Here is an 18,904-nt window from a genome sequence, read left to right as displayed (position 1 = left end):
ACCGGAGAGAGAGAGTAAGGTTTCAGTTAAGCTCATAGTATTGAGGAAACACCTCGTGAGCTTGCTATTTGCACTTCCTTGTGTATGAGTACTTTCGTGTGAAAAGTTCCAGAAGAGTAAAGCGGTTTGGGGAAAATAAATTTCATCAAGCATTTTTCGGTTTTGGGTGTATTCAATCCATTAAAAACTCGTACGACACATGTAACAATATATATATGTCATAATGAAAGCAAAGGAAATGACGGAACACTGTAGATGCGTGATTAGACCCATATTGAAGAAGAATTTTGATTGCGTAGTATTTAAAGATTGAAGCACGCGAAGAGAAAAGTTTTGGTTTACAATTCGGTGATTGGTCGAGAGGGATCTGCATTATGGTTAATAAGATCGCATGATTAATTTGAATGACGCAATGCAGATAAGTTATTACGATTTTAGAATAGAGAGGAAGAATTAATGTTTTATAGTTTAATCTATAATTTTGATTCATATATTTTTATCTTACATATATATATATATATATATATATATATATATATATACATAAAGAACATAATTAGAGGTTAAGAATTGAAACGAAATTTTTACACCCGTCCTGAGGTATAGCTGCAGGCTTGAAGTAAAATAAACTTAAAGCATTTGACGTTAAAAGTAAACAAGAGTCAAAGCAAGGCTCCTCAGCATATATATATATAAAATTAGTGAAGCTTACATAGCTGTAATTTTGTAGGATACGTTAATTGCGTAGAATGCTGAAATGTTGATCTATAATAAATAGGAAACTTGTCATCTGAAGAAGATTAAATCATTTTTATTATGCAGCCAAAGATAACGTGGCACACTACTTGTGCTTATTTCAAAATTTTTACATTTTTATATCTTTATCTTTTACATTTTTATATCTTTCATATCTTTTGATTGCTTTACCTTGCACGTTAAAAATAAAAAATATTTAAATGATAAATTAAGATGTAAGATAAAAATATGTATAAAATAAAATTTAATCTAACTTAGCAATAGCCTATTAATGGTTAATTTGGTGCATCTCCTCTATGTTCTAAAAACAGTAATCTTTTTCTGCACTGTGTCATTTCGAGACTAATCCATGTTATATGACTGTTACATGACGCTGATGATGTAAATCAGGGATGTCAAACTCATAGGTACACTTGGGCTAAACAAACAAGGCTCAACTTTAGGCGGGCCGAAAAAAAAAAAATCAATATTCATAGAAACGTAGATTTATTTCGAATAATACAATAATAAACATATATATATATTTATATATAAAAGAACAAGAAAAATTTAATGTTTACGTCCTGATACTTGACATCTCTTCTCTGCTATTATCTTTCCTATTTCGGGAGAAATTTTGTTTGCAGTGATAACTTTCAACGCTGACCCAAGGTGAGCATCATTAATACGGTTTCTAATAGGAGACTTATTACCTTTCATGACTGAAAATAACTGCTCGCACCGATAAGTGCTACCAAACATGGAAATAATTTCATATGCGAATTTTCGATTATTTTCAAACCTGGCTGGTAAATATTTGTAAAATTCAGGCACGCCCACTTCAATGAATTTTGCTTTCAAATTTGAGTTGCATTGAATCTCGATCACCTCCATTTGCATATGGCTGGGTACTGAGTCAATACTTATTGAGAAAATCGAAGAAACAAAAAATTTGTCTTCGAGGGAACTAAAATCATTAAACCTCGTTTTAAATCCAGTTGTTAAATTTGCTATTTTTTCTGCGTATTTTTGATACGAACAAGTATCATCTAAACTTGATTTATTCATGCTGCTCGTCCGGAAGTGCGTCAAATCTTCATTTTTAAGTTGTTTTTCCCAAAGAACTAGTTGATATTTGAATGCTTTAATTATGTCAAAAATGTTCGTAATGATATGATCTTTTCCTTGTAACGATAAATTTAAATCGGTTAAGTGTTTGGTTATATCAACCAAGAAAGATAAATCTTGTATCCATATTGGATCGTAAAACAAACTTACGTTTTGATTTTTCATTTTTAAAAACTGACATATTTCTTCTTTCAAATCCCAGAATTGTTTGAGAATCTTGGAGCAAGATAACCGACGTACCTCGGTATAGTAGGACAAACCCGAATATTCACTATCTAACTCACTTAAGAAAGCAGTGAATTGACGCTGATTTAAACCTCGAGATCTTATAAAATTTATAACTTTTTTTATATATGACAAAACATTCTCCATATTTATTACTTTCGTGCATAGAACTTCTTGATGTATAATACAATGCATATGATGAATGTTTGAACCGTGAATTTCACTAAGTGTTTATCTTAGTAATGCTACGAAGCCCTTGATTTTCCCGGTCATTGATGGAGCGCCATCTGTAGCTACAGAATTTAATTTTGCCAAAGGTAGATTGTATTTCTGCAGAAGTCCAAAAACACAAGTAAATATATCTTCTCCTGTGGTAGTACCAGGCATCGGTATTAGTTCCAGTAATTCCTCAAAAATGTTAAAATTCTTGTCACAAGAACGAAGAAACATTGCTAATTGAGCTTTGCCACTAATGTCCGTGCTCTCGTCACAGGCAATGGAGAAACTTTCGAAACTAAATGATTTTGCTTTGATCTGATCACTTAAATTCGCGGCTAAATCAGTAACTCTTTCCGCAACTGTATTTCGAGACAATGAAATTGATTGAAAAGCCTTCACATTTCCAGGACAAACAATTTCTCCAGCTTTCATTAGGCATTCCTTGATGAAATCACCGTCAGTAAAAGGCTTCGAATGTTTAGCTATCAACTCGGACAAGACGTAGCTTGCATGTACCGCCGCTTCACTTTCTTGCAATACTTTACTAAACATGGACTGTTGCTTTTTCACTCCTAACCTGAGCTCTTTCAACTTTTCTTCTCTCATTAATCCTTCGTAATTGTTATACTTCGATTTGTGTTGTTCGTAATGACGTTTAATATTATATAACTTTGATACATTAATAGCATTATTACATATCAAGCAGATTATTACATATCAAGCAGATTATTTTATCTTTTATTTCTCAGCAAAAATATTCTAATTCCTATTTAACTTGGAATATTCTATGTTCGTCAGCGATTTTTCGTTTAATTTTACTACCACTTGGTTTTGATATAGACATACTGAATACAAAGGGCTGGAATAGACACGGTTAACGTTAAAAAGTTAACAAAAATTTATTCTTTCCACAAGAGATAAATCAAAATGCTGAAATATTTCTTCAAAAATATTCTAACAATATCACAAAATGTCAAACGTTTAGCAAAAATCAATTCAAAACAGAGAAGCTAATTCTATCTCACAGCGAAATCGCTACAAATCAATCACAGCATTAAGTAAACAAACAGTTCGCTAGAACTACAGCTACTACTGAGATGAGTTGTTTGTTCTCGGCTTTTATAAGCTTTATAATTAATTTCTGGAATATACTGGAAACATCTATAAATATCTGGATTTTTGTGGATGGCAACAGCAATTACGAGATATTTATTTATTAGGTATTAAATGCACGCGCTGTTCTATTTTTAACCTTCCAACGCAGCTGTCTTTTCAAAAGTCGTCTGCGTTGCTAAGGCAACATGAAGCAAATCTAATTACAATTCTAAATAAAAAAAACTAAATAAATAAATAACTATGAAATTCGTAACAATATGAATTAAGTAATAATTAATAATAAAGCAAAGTGCATGCACGCACATGCATGCACCAATATATCATACAAAACTATGACTGGAAAACTGAGACCATGAGTTCGGCCACATTCGGCTATCGGGGGGTGCGTACAAGTTCTGAGTGCACGTGTCCCCCAAAAGCCGAAGGTAGCTGAACGCAAGCTACTCACACGCATTTGTAATTTAAGTAGTGTGTGTGTCAGCTCGCTGTGAGTAATCTAACAACACTGAATAAATTATCGTTAATTACTTAGTTAGTTACTCATTTCAGTTTTTCCTTCGTCGATATGTTATTTTATTATTATATATTATTATTTGCCGATATATTGGCCGGGCCGCAAAAAATCGTTAACAGATGGCGCTCTGCACTGAAAACTCTTTCTCTGAAAGGAGTAAAAAAAATTAATTAAAAAAATAAAGTGAAGCAGCCTTTGCAATCAATATACAATTTTTTCAAAATGTTTACCGTTCGAAACAATGAGGTGGCGTAAACGAACAATGAAATTTGACATCACGTCTTTCAATGTCTCGACGGAAATGGAATCACTTGCAACACCAATCAACGATTCAAGCTCATCTAGAGTAGCAGGATTGTTTCGATAGACAGCGTCTTTCATTGTGCCCCACAGAAAGAAGTCACAAGGACTCAGATCGGGAGAATATGGAGGACAAGGTATTCCTGTGTCAGTAAGTTGAGGATAATCTAACGCAGTTACTCTATTCCCAAAGTATTCATGAAGAAAGTGAAAAACTTTATTTTTTCGATGTGGTCGAACCAGTCGATACCTGATCAATCCTCCAATGCTAGTTGAGTGCTGACGAATTGTTCCAAAATTGTAACGTAACGTTCAGTAGTTATCGTTTCTCGTACGAAAAAGGGTCCGATAATGACTCTGGCGCATATCGCAGCCCATGCCATAACTGTAGGCGAATGCAGTGCTTTTTCTTCATACAAATGAGGATTTTCGGTACCCTTAAATCTCCAGTTTTGTTTATTAACGATTCCATTCAAATGAAAATGTGCCTCATATGTGAACCAGATGCAGCTCACATCAAATCTGTCGTTGTCGATCATTGTTAGAATCTGATTCGCAAAGTCAACCGTTTGTTGCACAGCTTTCATGGATATGGCCTGATGACTTTGGATTTCGTATGTAAACAGCCGTAGGCTATTTTTAAATATTTTTTGTGTGCTCGTTTACTTCAAACTTGTCTCTGATGCAATCCGTCGGAGGCTTTTCATAGGGTTTTGCTGAACAAATCCAGAAACTTTGTCTGAATTTTCAGGAGTGACTATAGTTTGCTTAGGCTCAACATTTCCCTTTCGATCATCAGCCACGCTGCCAGTTCATTCGAATTTCGCGAAGAGCATGCGAATGGTTTTCGCATCGTGACCAACTGGAACATTGAATCGGTTTTGAAAACTGTGACGTGTTGCCGTAGGACTATGTTCTAATTGGTGAAATTCCAGAACCAAAATACACGTTGTTCAATAGAATACATTATTTCACTTTCTACGCTAGTCTCTTTTCGCTAGCCAACAGTTGTACTGATCACTTTCGACTTCGAAGCACATTTTAAAGGCTTTTGATAGGTCATTGCGATTAGAGCGCCATCTGTTAACGATATTTATAACTAAATTTTTTAAACTTTTCTACACCATTTTTACAGTTTTGCTAATAAACGTACAGTTTACCGCATAATTCTATCAATCTTTGTTGTAGAGATATTTAATTTTAAAATCAGGGCTTATTTGCTGATCACCCTGTGAATGGTAGTGCATTACATAAAATGGATAAATGCATTGCATAAATGTTCAGTTTTCCATAATTTTATTAAATTAAAAGGTGAAATTTTCGTACAAATTAACGGAATTTCCATGGTCGCTAGTTATTCAAATGCTATATGCAAGTTTTACCTTCTATACAAGAATGCAATTTTATGAAAGATCAAATAGATAAATTTAATCTTACTTTTAGATACATGGATGACCTCATCACTTTCAATAATTCTAGGTCAATTAGAACAACTATTATTTATCCTAAATCTTAATAAAACCATTTCCAATAATAATGAAATTGGTATTACAAATATGATTAAAATTACCTTAAAATTATCAATTAAAACTTTTTAATAAAAATAAAATGTTTGTCAAAAAAAGGCTTTTTATTATTCCTACCATTAAACTCGTAGATTGGAATCTCAGTAAGTTTAAAAAGTTATAACTAACACCATTGTCAATCAGATTCTAAGATTCTATTCCAGTCCTAATACGTAGAGTAATAGTAATAAGTAGAGAATTTTCACTGTAAACTTTCCTTTTTTTTCTTTTGAAAATTTTTTTTCTGCTCCCCATTACCCATATTACTCAAAGTTACTTTTTACATACACTTTTAAATTTAGATTTCTTTCCCAACTTTAGCGCTCTTAAAAACTATATTTTTAAAATTTATTTAATTATAAGAAATCTACGCAAATTTAATTTCCAATTTTAAACTAATAATTCAGTCTTCAAAATTTTCTTGCATTTGATTATTTCCATTTACTATAGTTTCCCAGCTGCAGCTCAACTTGACTCTTGGACTTGACTTGACAACTTGACTTCGGATTTTATTTTCTTTTATTGTGTTTCTCAAATTCCATTCATGTTAATTAATTTGAATTAATTAATTCAGTTTTATTTTATTTTTTCTAATTTCAGGCATATTGTTTTTTATTTTACTTTTCCTTAGTTATACGCTTTCCATTTTTATGTAGTTTTATTCTCCAATTTGGAAACATTTTTGCTTTATTCTAAATTCTTACTTATTTTACTTTTTTAATTAATTTTGTAACAGTTCTGCCTTTTTTTTTTGTTCAAAATTTAATTAATTTTTGCTTAGAATTTTGGTCTTAATTTACCCAGTAATCTTTTTATTATCTTATAGATAGAGAGCAGATAGAGAGAGAGAGCACATTGATTTTGCAATTTTTTGCTCGAAAATATAACTGATTATTTTAACTACTTTTGATTTATCCTTGTTTCTTACTCAAGGATTCTTTTCTTCAAATGTTTATAATTTTTATTTTGGGGTCAGTCGGAGCAAATTATGTCTTGACGATTAATTAAATTAAAATGTTTACAAAAGAATTAGTCTCGCCCTTTTAAAGCACTTTAATTTTAGCAAAATTACCTTAATTAACATTTTCTTCTAATTTTATTAATTGCTATTTTTGTATTCTTTTCTAAATTTTCCGTTATTAAAAATTATCTAGATATAACTCAGAAATATAGATCTGTTGAAAATTCTTCCTCTGTTCCTTGAAAAAGACCAAAGGATTTTCAAAAGTTTTGTATATTTTATACCTGTTATAATAATTTTATTGAATTGATTTTCAGTTTTAAAATAGTTAAGTTTCTGAGTAAGTTTTGGTATGTGTATCTCCTGCTAAATGCTTTTCACATTTCAATATTTAATTTTGATTTAGCGATTATCGCTTGTTTTATTAATTAATTTCGAAGCATAATGGTCGACTTTATATATCAACTTTACTTGAAATTTATCAACTTATATATATAAATATAATACATATGCAAGACACAATTTATATTTGTTTATTCTTCTCAATCACACGTAATCTTTATGGATGCGTCGTGCACCCCACAGTTCTGTAAAGCTTACACCTTTTTACACAAAGGACAAGGCGGCGCAGCAAACTAGGCAGCAGGAGAAACAGGAAAAGAGGGGCTGAGCAAACAGTAACAGCGGTATTTAAAAGACTTGGGGCTTTTGTTTAAATTTTGAACTGCGATTGTATGAGAGCCATCCGCAATGCAGGAAGTTACATAAGCAAGCATGTAACGAAAAGACGCGTCTAGCAAAATTATTCTAAACAATTTAGAACATAAAGGGGTGATGCACAGATTAAAATGATGAACTAGGGACTATTGCTGATTTAAATTATAATTTTGAGTAACAGATTTTCTTTTTTATCTTACATATATAATATATTTATTTTTATAATTTTTTGTAAAAAAATACCTTTTAAACATAAAACGTATTTTATTAATGCATAGGTGCACAGGGCGTTTACAAAATGTTAGGACTAAGTTTGTACAAAATTCAAAGCAAGTAGCATTTTTCACAATCTTTAATATAGAATCCTTGTAATTTTATACAGCTCTTGATTACATACAGGCTACTTGATTTCTTTGCAGTTTGAAATCTTATTTAAATCCTGGTTACGGTTTTCACAATCTTCAGTATTACTAAAGTAATGAGATTTGAGATGAGAAGAAAAAGCAGTCTTAAGTTGCTAAATCTGTTGAATAAAGAAAGCATATGCTTCCAATTATAAAAATGTTTGAAATGAAACAAATTTTCATGATTTGGCACTTTTAAGTTCAAAACGTCAGTTTGTAAAAGCCTTCTCTCGATCTCTGTACTCATGTTTAGTAAAGTACTGCTACATGAGATAAACATACATGTAAGTTTATCTATTATGAATCAGTATGTTTATCTAATATGTGTATCAATTATCCTTCGTCTCGTGTATATAAGTAAGTATGAACAAAAGTTTTAATGTACGAAGCAACCAGCTCTTGTATGGCAATATTCAACCTTTCTGTTTTAGGGCGTTATTCTGGATAATTGCGGGATTCGGACAATACCCGAAAAGTCTGTGTAAAAGCCGCCCTGGTGTCCGGATCCTGCTCTTAATTGTCAATTCTAATTTTGAACTAGCTTTGAGGGCTTGGTTAATGAATAAATTAGAATTCTTCGGGGTCCACAAATCGCAAAATTTCAAATTAAAGAACTCGTTCAGTTTTTGTCGTTCGGTAAGCAAACATTATGTGCTGTATTTTTTACTAGTGAAGTTAGACTGAGAGTAATGTGTCTAATAACAGAGAGAAGGACAGCGCCTTTTCTAATAACGATGCAAAAAATACGTTTCATACTCATACATTTTTCAATCTGATGCGATATGGAACCCCATAAAAAATTTCGTTAGAAAAATAAGCTTATTCTGTCTCATTTTATCAGTAACAATGACACGCAGTTTTTAACGATTTTTGTCTTTCCAACGGTCGTAAAAGCTCAAGTTCCATCCGATATTTCACTTATATTCAATTTCAGTCCATTAAATGTGGCAAACAATTCATCAGAATTGATCAGAAATCATTAACGCGAACAAACAGACACACAAACAGGCATTCTTCTTCGTATATATATATAGATTTTGTAAAACTTAATTTTTAATTAACAAACTCTAACGATTTGAAAGTCGGCAGTAGCAAAATATTTTTAAAATAAAGCATTTTTATCTCCAACACGCGAGACTATTGCCACTCGGAAAAATGAGTGCGAAAAGTAGTACTTTCAGAGTTTTTAATTACTATTTCGGCTGATTAAAGTCGTACGAAGATGGGAATAGTCAAAATGGCTTCCCGCGAATTTTTGGAATCGGGAATAATATACTTAATGTTTGGGAAGGCTTTTTTTATTTCTTTGTAAAACATAGAAATTTTTATTAACAAACTTTACGATTTGAAAGCGAGCGGTGGCAACACTTCTCGAAATGAAGCAGATTTTTATCTCCAGCGTGCGAGATTATTGCCACTCCGAAAAATGAGGGCGAAAATTAGCGTTTTCATAAATTTTTAGTTAGGCTTTTTTTTTTTAGTCCAAAGGGATTTGAATCCCGAAGGACTATTAGTTTCGTTTTGGCATTTTGCGTCGGACGGATAAATGTCGGTTCACTTTTCAAACTGTTGCCATAAAATGTTAGAGTCCTGCATTATATTTGAAAAAATTAAATAATGAAAATCTGCGTAAATGTATGTATATTTCTCACATTGTCATAAAATAACGGTACATAGTCATCGAATTTTGAATAACGTAATCCTCCAACGAATATGAGCATGTGGAAGACCAAATTTGAAATTTGAAATTTGTTTTATGATCGATTTCCTATTTTTAAAACTTTGACGAATTTTTGATTAACAAACTCAAGGATTTCAAAGCGAGCAATGGCAACGTTGTGCAGAAAAAACATTTTTATCTCCAGCGCGTGAGTCTCTGTATCGGAAATTCTAAAGATAGGCTCGTTTTAAAACTATTTTGCGATATTGCTGTTGCACTGGATCTTATGGTTTAAGTGCGAGGAACATGATATTTAATAAAGAAAGGTAACACACAAAATGTTAAAAAACGCCCCTTTGGACGTAATTTAAAATCTGAAACATTTCAGATTTTTTTTTTTCTTTTGACTTTGAACTTGTCCGACGTCGAAGTATGGGGACTGATAGAACATATAAATAGTTATGTTTTATACAAAATTATTTATTTTTTAATTTAAAATCACAGAAACCGAAATCTTTATCGCATTTGAAATATTTTTGTAACTAGAAATGTATGTGTACGACCAACGGCCGAGTAAGGACTCGACCACATGATGGTCGAGTAAGGACTTTTGTGGTCATCATGTATACCAGTGAAATCGACAGTTTATATCTTGAATAACTTTCTTAAATGTTAACTGATTTTTGGATTATACTACAGAAATGTGTATAAAAGATAGTAAATTATTTGAAAGTGTTTCGATTTATATTTTTATCTGATTTTATATTTCATTTCAGTTGCTGCTCATTTTAAGAGTAAATTTCGGGCAGAAAGTGTTCGTAAAGGGGAGGACGCTAGGCTAGTTTGTGAAGCAATTGGTGATCGCCCCCTCCAGATAACGTGGCTGAAAGATAAACAGACCTTTGAACCCCAAATGGACCTCAGGTAAATAAACAATGATTAGTAACATTTAAAAGAAACGCCAATGGATTATTTGATAACATTCTTACGAATCATTTCCTGAGAATATTTTTAATTATTTTTTACCAGATTTGTAACTATTTGTTTGAAATACTATGTTTGCAAATTACATGAACACAGTGTTTGTGATATTTTATAAAACACAAATGCTAACTGCTATTTAGTGTAACTTTTATCATGTTAGTTTATTAGACTGATTCGAGAATATTTGTTTAAAAACGCATATAAAAAGTTTGCGAAAGATCGGAAACGATTCAGTTTTAGTCTATATATGAAAGTGTTCTGGTGACAGCGTTTTAGCATTTTTGAGTCATTTCTTGCGAAATAACTTCCATATTCGGCGCATAGTAGAGACACTGTTTCTGCTATGGTCCACCTTCTAATATTTTGGATTACTGCTAAGTAACATTAAACATGTCGGAACTTCGAACTCACATTTTCAACTTATATTTACTTTACAATGAAGAGTTAACTCACATGATACGCAAATATGAAATGTTTAAGTATGTGAATTTTCGTTATTCGAATAAACAATAACACTTTAAGTATATTACATTTTCGAAAATCTAATTATGGGCTAAATGCATATCTTCATAAATCTCGTGATTTCATACCAGTGTATTATATTTTTTTTCAATAACGAATAACTTGTAATGTAAATTACAATAAATAACCTATGGGGTTGATTTTAATGTAAAAGCACTTAAAACATTTCAAAAATGAATATTAAACTCTTTTAGTAAATAGCACTCCCGAAATAGTTTCTCCACGCTTAATTTTAATAATATGTAATGTAAATAATGTGTTATTTCTTATTTTTATTACTGTGCTTCGAGTGCGATTTGCAATTATAACGTAAGTTATTTTTAAGAATAAACTTTCTCCACTTAGCTTGGTAAATGCTTTTATCAATTCTAATGCCTCATTTCCAAAAAAAAAAAATATTCAGGCTTAAATAATGACTTTTCCATACAGAACAGCATTATCACAATACACATGTAACTCGCATTTTTAAGGTTTAGGATAGGTTATTTGAACGCGGCAAAACACACGAGGACTACGAGAAGTGATAGCGTTTGTGGAGGACTGAGGAAACTGGCTCTTGTTCTCGTTACACATGGAATGAACCAAGAACACCAAACATACAGCCAGTCCGGTTGACTTGATTAGGTTAGGTTAACTTATTAAGGCGGAACAACTCGAGAGCTATTTGCCTATAAGGAGAGTTGCCATCGTGGAGGAGTTTCAAGGGAAACTTATACATGTGAAAACCGCAAAAACCGACTATGCAGCCAGCCCGTGCGCTGGGATTCGATCCCATGGTAAACTACCAGTTTTCAGCAACTTTACCGTTCGGCTGCTGGTGAGCCCCACGTTTGCTTTGAATCGAATCGAAATCGCAGTCTCAGTATTCAACGGTTTTAACCCTTTAACTTCAGAAGCATTAATACAGGTCTCAGTTGTTTTATATCAAATGCTTTTATGTTAGGAAAATCTTATTCAATTTAAGCTACGGCTCCCCAGTGGCAGAGTGGTGAACTTTAGTAGTTCCGACCTGGGTTCAATTCCAGGAGAATGGGCTGGCTGCAGGGCGTTTTGTGATTTTACTTATGTGTAATATGTACACAAGCCAGTTTCCCTCGGAAAGTCCTCCACGAAAGTGTCCCTTCCCTTAAGCAAATAGCCTTAATGAGCTTTATCAAGCCAAACAAACCAAACGGTTTAAGCTACAGAGAATGAGTCATAATTTTCTTTTAATTTTCACTTTGCAATAAAGCTGCTACAAAAAGGCATTAATGCTCCACTAAATTGGATATTCCGTTAAAGCTAGAAATCAAGAATTTCAACTTCGAGATATATACATTTTACGCAGAAAAAATATTAAATGAAAATATGGAATCTGATAAATTTAATTGAATTATGCAAGAGTTACATTATACTTAATATATCATATGAAAAAATATCACAAATAAGAAAGCTCTGTAGAATATCCATCAACGATTCACAACTGTATTGTAAGAATTGCTGAATTGGAGTTTTCTGGTTCTCATAAAAATATATTTTGATATGTAAATATAAAAATTTTATATATATATATTACATATAAAATTTTATATAAATATAAAAATATATTTAATATCATTTCCTAGATTTGAGGTGAAGTATTTAGATTTGTGGAGCACAGTTTATACAGCATTTCCTTTTTACTTCCTTGTAGGAAGTAAAAGATGTATTGTAATCACAAAACATTTCATGTGTCATATTTCATAGAAAATATCTATTTCGACCGCTCTCGAAATTATTTGAACGATGGTTTTGCGTTACATCTCTACGTACGGACGGAATAAGGAACTGTTTTTGTCCAAACGGATTGTAACGTGGATTTAAAATGGATTCAGAAGAGATTTTTTCTTGATGTCTGTACATGCGTATGCTGATACATACTACCTTCGTATGTATGTATCTCGCGTAACTCAAGAACGAGTAGTCGTAGAAAGCTGAAATTTTGTATATGGGACTGCTATAACATGCAGTTGTGCGACTCCCTTTTTAGTTCCAGTCGGCTGCACCAATCGCATATAAATAATACATATATTATATATATATGTGTGTGTGTGTGTGTGTTGAATGATCTAAAATTCACTTACTTCCAAAGCATTCAAGTTACTTTAAAGCACAATTTTCGGAATTAAATTTCCTACATATGGGTTCCCTCTTTTTTGATACTTCTACTAAATTTATATTAGGAGATCATATAATCAATATTTCTTCAGGAAATAAATTATATATATATATAAGATATAAAAAAATACGATAGCTGTTTTTAAAATAATTGGCCACCTCAAAATTAACATTTCCGATTTAGTGCTCTCCATCCTAAATTCATCTGTTTTCCCAAATTCGAGAATCTTCTATGTACTTAAGTTATGCAACAACGGCAAATTAACCAATCACAGACTAGCTCTACTTATACCTCAGATTTAGTATAAATACTGCTGGCGAATTAATTGCGTTTCTCAAATGCCTACGACTTAGGATTAAAAAGCCAATATACATTAGAAATTTATCATATTTAATTATGATTACCAACATAAATAGAAATTTATCATATTTAATTTTGATTACTAAATAGAAATTTATCATATTTAATTATGATTGAATAAGTACCTGCCAAATTTATTTGTTATGTGCGAAAATAAAGATTGGTAATTTAAAGAAATCCAAGTCGTTATCTTCATTTATATGCCTTACCCACAGCCATTACGGATATTGAAAGCTATTAAGAGTTCCAGGCTTTGACTGCGCATTCAAAATCATTACACACACACGCATATATATATTCACATTCTGTTATCTGGCTCGATGTGCTTAGTTCTTTTATTCTTATATGCTAGTAAATTGTGCATTTTTTGCTTTTAAAGTGATTGAATTATGTTATTTTTATGTTCTGGTTAAGGTTTTTATTCCTTTAGCTAATCTGCATGCAATAGTTGTAGAATTATCAACAATTTAAAAGTGGCGATTTAAGCCTAACGAACCATCTTTTTGCGTAGAAACATTACTTTTAATTGTAAAAAATGCTTTTTTTAACTGTGTTTGATGTTTTATATTTTCCTGTATTTTACAATTTTTAATGAAGATATTTTAAGATTTTATGTATTTTTCCTTTGCCGGGAAGCGAGAACTGAGTTAATTGAATGAGAAATATATGTAATGAAATTCGAGGGAATACGTTTAAATGAAATGGAGCAAAAAAAAAAAAATGTATATAATTTAATCAGCCATACAAGGACGTCATGTGGTGACCACATTAGACTTTAAATAAATAGTTATAATGTTTAATAATTAATATTATAGTTTTACTTGATATGAAGCTTCCGATAAGTCCATAATAAGATGCACCTCTTTTTTAGAAATGACTTATTTTTAATTTCTCTTTCATGATTAAAAATAATTTTTCCTCTGTTATTCTTCACGCTACCGCTAACAATGATTTGCATCAATAATCTTTTAATGCATTTTGTATAAAAGTAAAATTTTAAATTTATGAAAAACTGTTAAAGAATATCCGACAGATAAAAACAATGCCATACTACTAATTCAAAAATGAAATCACGAGCAACTTAGAATTTCTTTTTAAAGTTTTATTTTTATTTAAATTGCATAAAGCAAATAATATGAACCGTTAATTATAAAATAAAGGTGTGCACTACTATTTGTGATTTAAATTATTCTATCTTAAGTAACTGAGTAAATTTCCCATGAATGCATTCAGAAAAAATGGGATGACATTTAAATGTGCTCTCGATTTTTTAAATAAATAAGAATTTAGAGAAGCAACTGATAAAAAATTACATCACAGAAGGTAGTTCGCACTTTTTAGAGACGATTTTTATAGTATAAAGGGATTATTTTGGGGAGATTTGCATCTGTTTGATGACCTTGATTCTTGGCTATAGTTCTGGAAAAGTGAATTTTTCTTAGCACCGTCATGTCAATTTTATCCCATCCCTCTTGGGTCATTTTACAAAGTCCTCCCAGTGTTCTTGGAAACCGTTTTCCTAAGGCTAGTTTTAACAAACCGAAAACCCAAACGTCGGTAGGAAAAGCATTCATTATTATTATATGATTACAGAGTATTTCATTATTTTGGATATTCTTTCTTAGCTAAATAAGCACAGTTGACTTAAATTAAAGGTTTAGTTCACATGAAGCCAAAACATGGATAGTCCACATGGAGTCCGAAACAAAAAGTCCACATGAATAGCTTTTCCAAGCTGGAATTTTTTCTTCAGAAGCTTTTTCTAAAATGTTTTGTGCACAGTGAATAATTTTAGCTTTACTTGGGACTTTTATTAATTTTAATTTACTGTTGTAATAAAACCCTGCAACTGTAATGAATCTCGCGGAGCTTTTTTGCACATTGATAAAACCATTTCATACGGTTTTTTTGTCAGTTTGTAGAGACATTAGGTTATTTTTGGAAAGCGGTAGAGATGAAAAAATGAGCAGCGCCCTCGGCGGAAATCGAACCACGGACCTCTGGAATACGCGCCCAACGTGCAGACCACTACACTACGAAGGCGGGAGAAATACCTCATAAGCTGACAGATAGAAAATCGATCTTTTTTGTTATAGTCACTTAAATATACCCACGCTTCGAGTGTAACCAAAATTTCCATTTATCAGCAGTTAGACATTTTTAAAAATGTCTACATTTTGTTTTTCTTCCGCAATATGCTTTGTCAAAAGCAAATAAAATTTAAACATCCTTTTTAACTTCAAATCTTTCTGAATTATTTTGCTTAACAATGCCAGAAGATGATCTCAATCCCGTTGAATAGGTTTCTTTTAAGATCGCTGACTTCATTTTCTTTATATTTACTCGCAATCGAGCAGTCTTCATGCGGTTTTGCGGCCTTTTTCCACTTTTCACTTCCAGCTTGGCGGCTTTTTTCTTTTAAATTCAATATATTAAAAATACCTTTCGTTGAAATGCAATAGCCGCGATTTTTATACTGCTTTCCAATTTATTGATACGCATATTTTTCATCAGAAAGTGCACTTAATCTTCGAGTCGCCTATCAATTTTAGAAGCCATTTCCAAAATAAATCTGCTTTTATGCGTTCCAATCAAACCAAAACTGTACAGATGATTATATTGGAAATGGCAAAAAGCATTACTTCAAAATACTAACGAGAATATTTAAATAGAAGATAATTTCTATAATTCGCGAATAGCCTTCTGTATAAAACCTACTGCTGTCACATAAATGCAGTGAAAAATCTTCTAACGCGATACTTTTGTGTCAGATTTTTACCTCTGAATAATTTTCTAATAGAACTGGGAAAATTCGTTTCGGATAAACAGTATTTTTTAATTTATTGGAATATTTTTATGTTCTGAAATTCGATGCCGTAGCAACAGCCAAGTAATTTCTATACCATGATTAATGACCTAGACTGTAGGCGTCATTTCCTAATTGACAGTATTACGTATCATAATGCTACTAATTAAGAAATATCTTATGCGTTAAAAATGCATTAATTATTAAAAATTGTTCCCACAATTTATTTATTGTTGCAAAAACACGCTGAGATTATTTATTTTTATAATTAAATGCGCCTTTATCGATGAAGAGGGAAACAATGGAAAAAGTTGATTAAAACATAAAAAAAAGATTATTTTATGGTCTTAATGATCCAATATCATGTTTCTTTTTTTCGATTAGCCACTTCTGCTTTAAGCGAGTATTAATACATTCAAAACTTCGGATAGAGAAATCTTTAAAGCAATACAATTTGCAAAAACGTGAAGAGATAAATGTATAAATTATTTTAAAAATACTATACACTAAACAGCTTAAACTCTACATTAACACGGGAAAATGCACAAGATACCCTTAGTATATCAAAAAAAGAAAAAAAAAATCCTGCATAATAGCAGATATCATAAAATGGAATGCAGTAAAACTTAAATCTGTCTCAGAATGATGCTTTACAGCATAATCTTTCTCTCTTTTTCGTTCCGAATGAAGGTCTCTGTAAATAAAGTTACTTATTCCAACATTCATCTTTTCTTGAACTACCGCTTTATGCATTCATCACATGTATTGCGTGATCTCATAAATAATGCCGTTTCTTCAAATGAATTAAAAGTCAGACAGGGCGGGATAAAAAAAAACGTGCATCAAATAATATTTCTTGTTCTTATCCTTAGTGCAAGTTTTGAAGAGAACTTATCGAATTTAAGAGTAATTTTTTCAAAACTAAATGGAAGTTACAAATGAGCATGTCAGGCATATTTTACTTTATGAGTTCAGTTAAATAATTATGAATAGGAAATTTAATCCTACATATGGGGATCAGACAATAAGTGTAACCCAGTGTGGTTTCAGAAATTACGATCCGGAAATTGCAGCCTAGAAGCCCTACCTTTTCCTGAAAGATCAGTGGAGAACGACGAAGACGTCCTATAAACCCTGGTAGAATAAAATTCCACCGTAGGTATTGAGAAATAACAAAGGATGAAGAAACGTATAGATTGAAAAAGAATTTTTTATCATGATTTTGAAAACTAAAAGACGTTTTGAAAAATCCGTTATTTAGAGATGAGATAGTAAATTACGTTTCCAGAGGAGAACACATTTTCGTTCCTTTCTCTCTTGTAGATAAGTCTGGTATTACAGTAAAGCAGCAACACTCCTCCGTTTCGCGTTCGCGTTGTTAATGTAAATTCCGAGTGTGTTATTTCCTTGCAGGTTGCAATAATTTGTTATTTATTTATTTATTACTTTTATTTTTAAAGTTTTTTTTGGTTTTTCCAGATAGTATTTTAAAAGTTTCAAGATTTCAGGGTCAGTTTACAGCTTAGGTCTATAACGGATATGGAGGAAAAACATGCAGATGTTAAAAACCTACGCAGATTTATGCATCCGTAAAGCTTCTCCCATGCCAAAGTCCATGGGACGCAGATAACAAAAAATTTTCAAGCCTCAAACATTCTTTGAACTGGGCCAACCAGCGGCCGAGCGGTAAAATCGCTGAACACTGGTAGTTCGGTCCGAGGTTCGAATCCCGCGAACGGGCTGGCTGCATGGGCATTTTCGTGGTTTTCCCCATGTGTAACGTGTATACGAGCCAGTTTCCCTTAGAAAGTCCTCCACGAAAGGCATCCCTCCTCTTAGGCAGATAGCCCTAGTGTGCTTTGCCGTATTCTCAATACACTAACACTAACATTCTTTGAACTGAAACAAAATTCAGTTCTGAAACAAGGGAAAATGCACCGCTTATTTTTATTAAAAAGTAGTTTTTTAATGCAGTGATGTCGAAGAAAATCAGTTTTAGTTTTCTACAATAGGTTATTGATTTATTATAATTTTAGATTTATATATTAAATTTATTAATCACCCAGTCAGCATTCATTGTTTTTTCCACCTACTTCAAGTGGAAAAAATAGATAGAGCTACTGTTATATGCAGTGATAGACTGACGCTTTGTCAACAAAGCAACTTCTTACTATTACCCTTATTAATGCAAAATGTGGATAACATTGAATAATAAAAGAATACAGGTGATTAATTATTGCAAAACAGCACAGATATTTTTGTATTAAAATACAAAAACTAATTTTACTTCAACAAGCAGATGCAAAGTAAACAAGTAGGATTGCTCTACATTAAATACATAAAGGTTAAATAACTAACAAATTAACTATTAATGCCATATACAGAATAAGTAATTTGTTCGTCACATGCATCTTAATGTTATTTAAAAGTTCAGGCACTGTCGAAAAATAATTCATTATCCTTGTATATTAATTATCTTTAAAAATTATTTTTTATTTAAATTGTTCTTAAAAATTAAAGCTTCTCATTAAAAATGCTTGCCTCATAATCT

General features: G+C 31.8%; 1 protein-coding gene across 1 annotated transcript in view; it reads left to right on the top strand.

Moving 5' to 3' along the window:
- The window catches only part of LOC118186524 (cell adhesion molecule Dscam1-like), a 685,332-nt gene that overhangs the window by 572,512 nt on the left and 93,916 nt on the right, over positions 1 to 18,904 (top strand). Inside the window, exon 12 of the mRNA XM_085815869.1 lies at positions 10,321 to 10,468. Within this exon, the coding sequence (XP_085671995.1) occupies positions 10,321 to 10,468 (148 nt within the window). The remainder of the gene's footprint in view (positions 1 to 10,320; positions 10,469 to 18,904) is intronic.

The sequence above is a fragment of the Stegodyphus dumicola genome, chromosome 4 (assembly GCF_044657685.1).
Source record: "Stegodyphus dumicola isolate Sdum_Otavi_A_Nest chromosome 4, ASM4465768v1".
In the NCBI taxonomy this organism is placed as follows: Eukaryota; Metazoa; Arthropoda; class Arachnida; order Araneae; family Eresidae; genus Stegodyphus; species Stegodyphus dumicola.
This window is presented reverse-complemented; position numbering and strand designations above follow the sequence as displayed.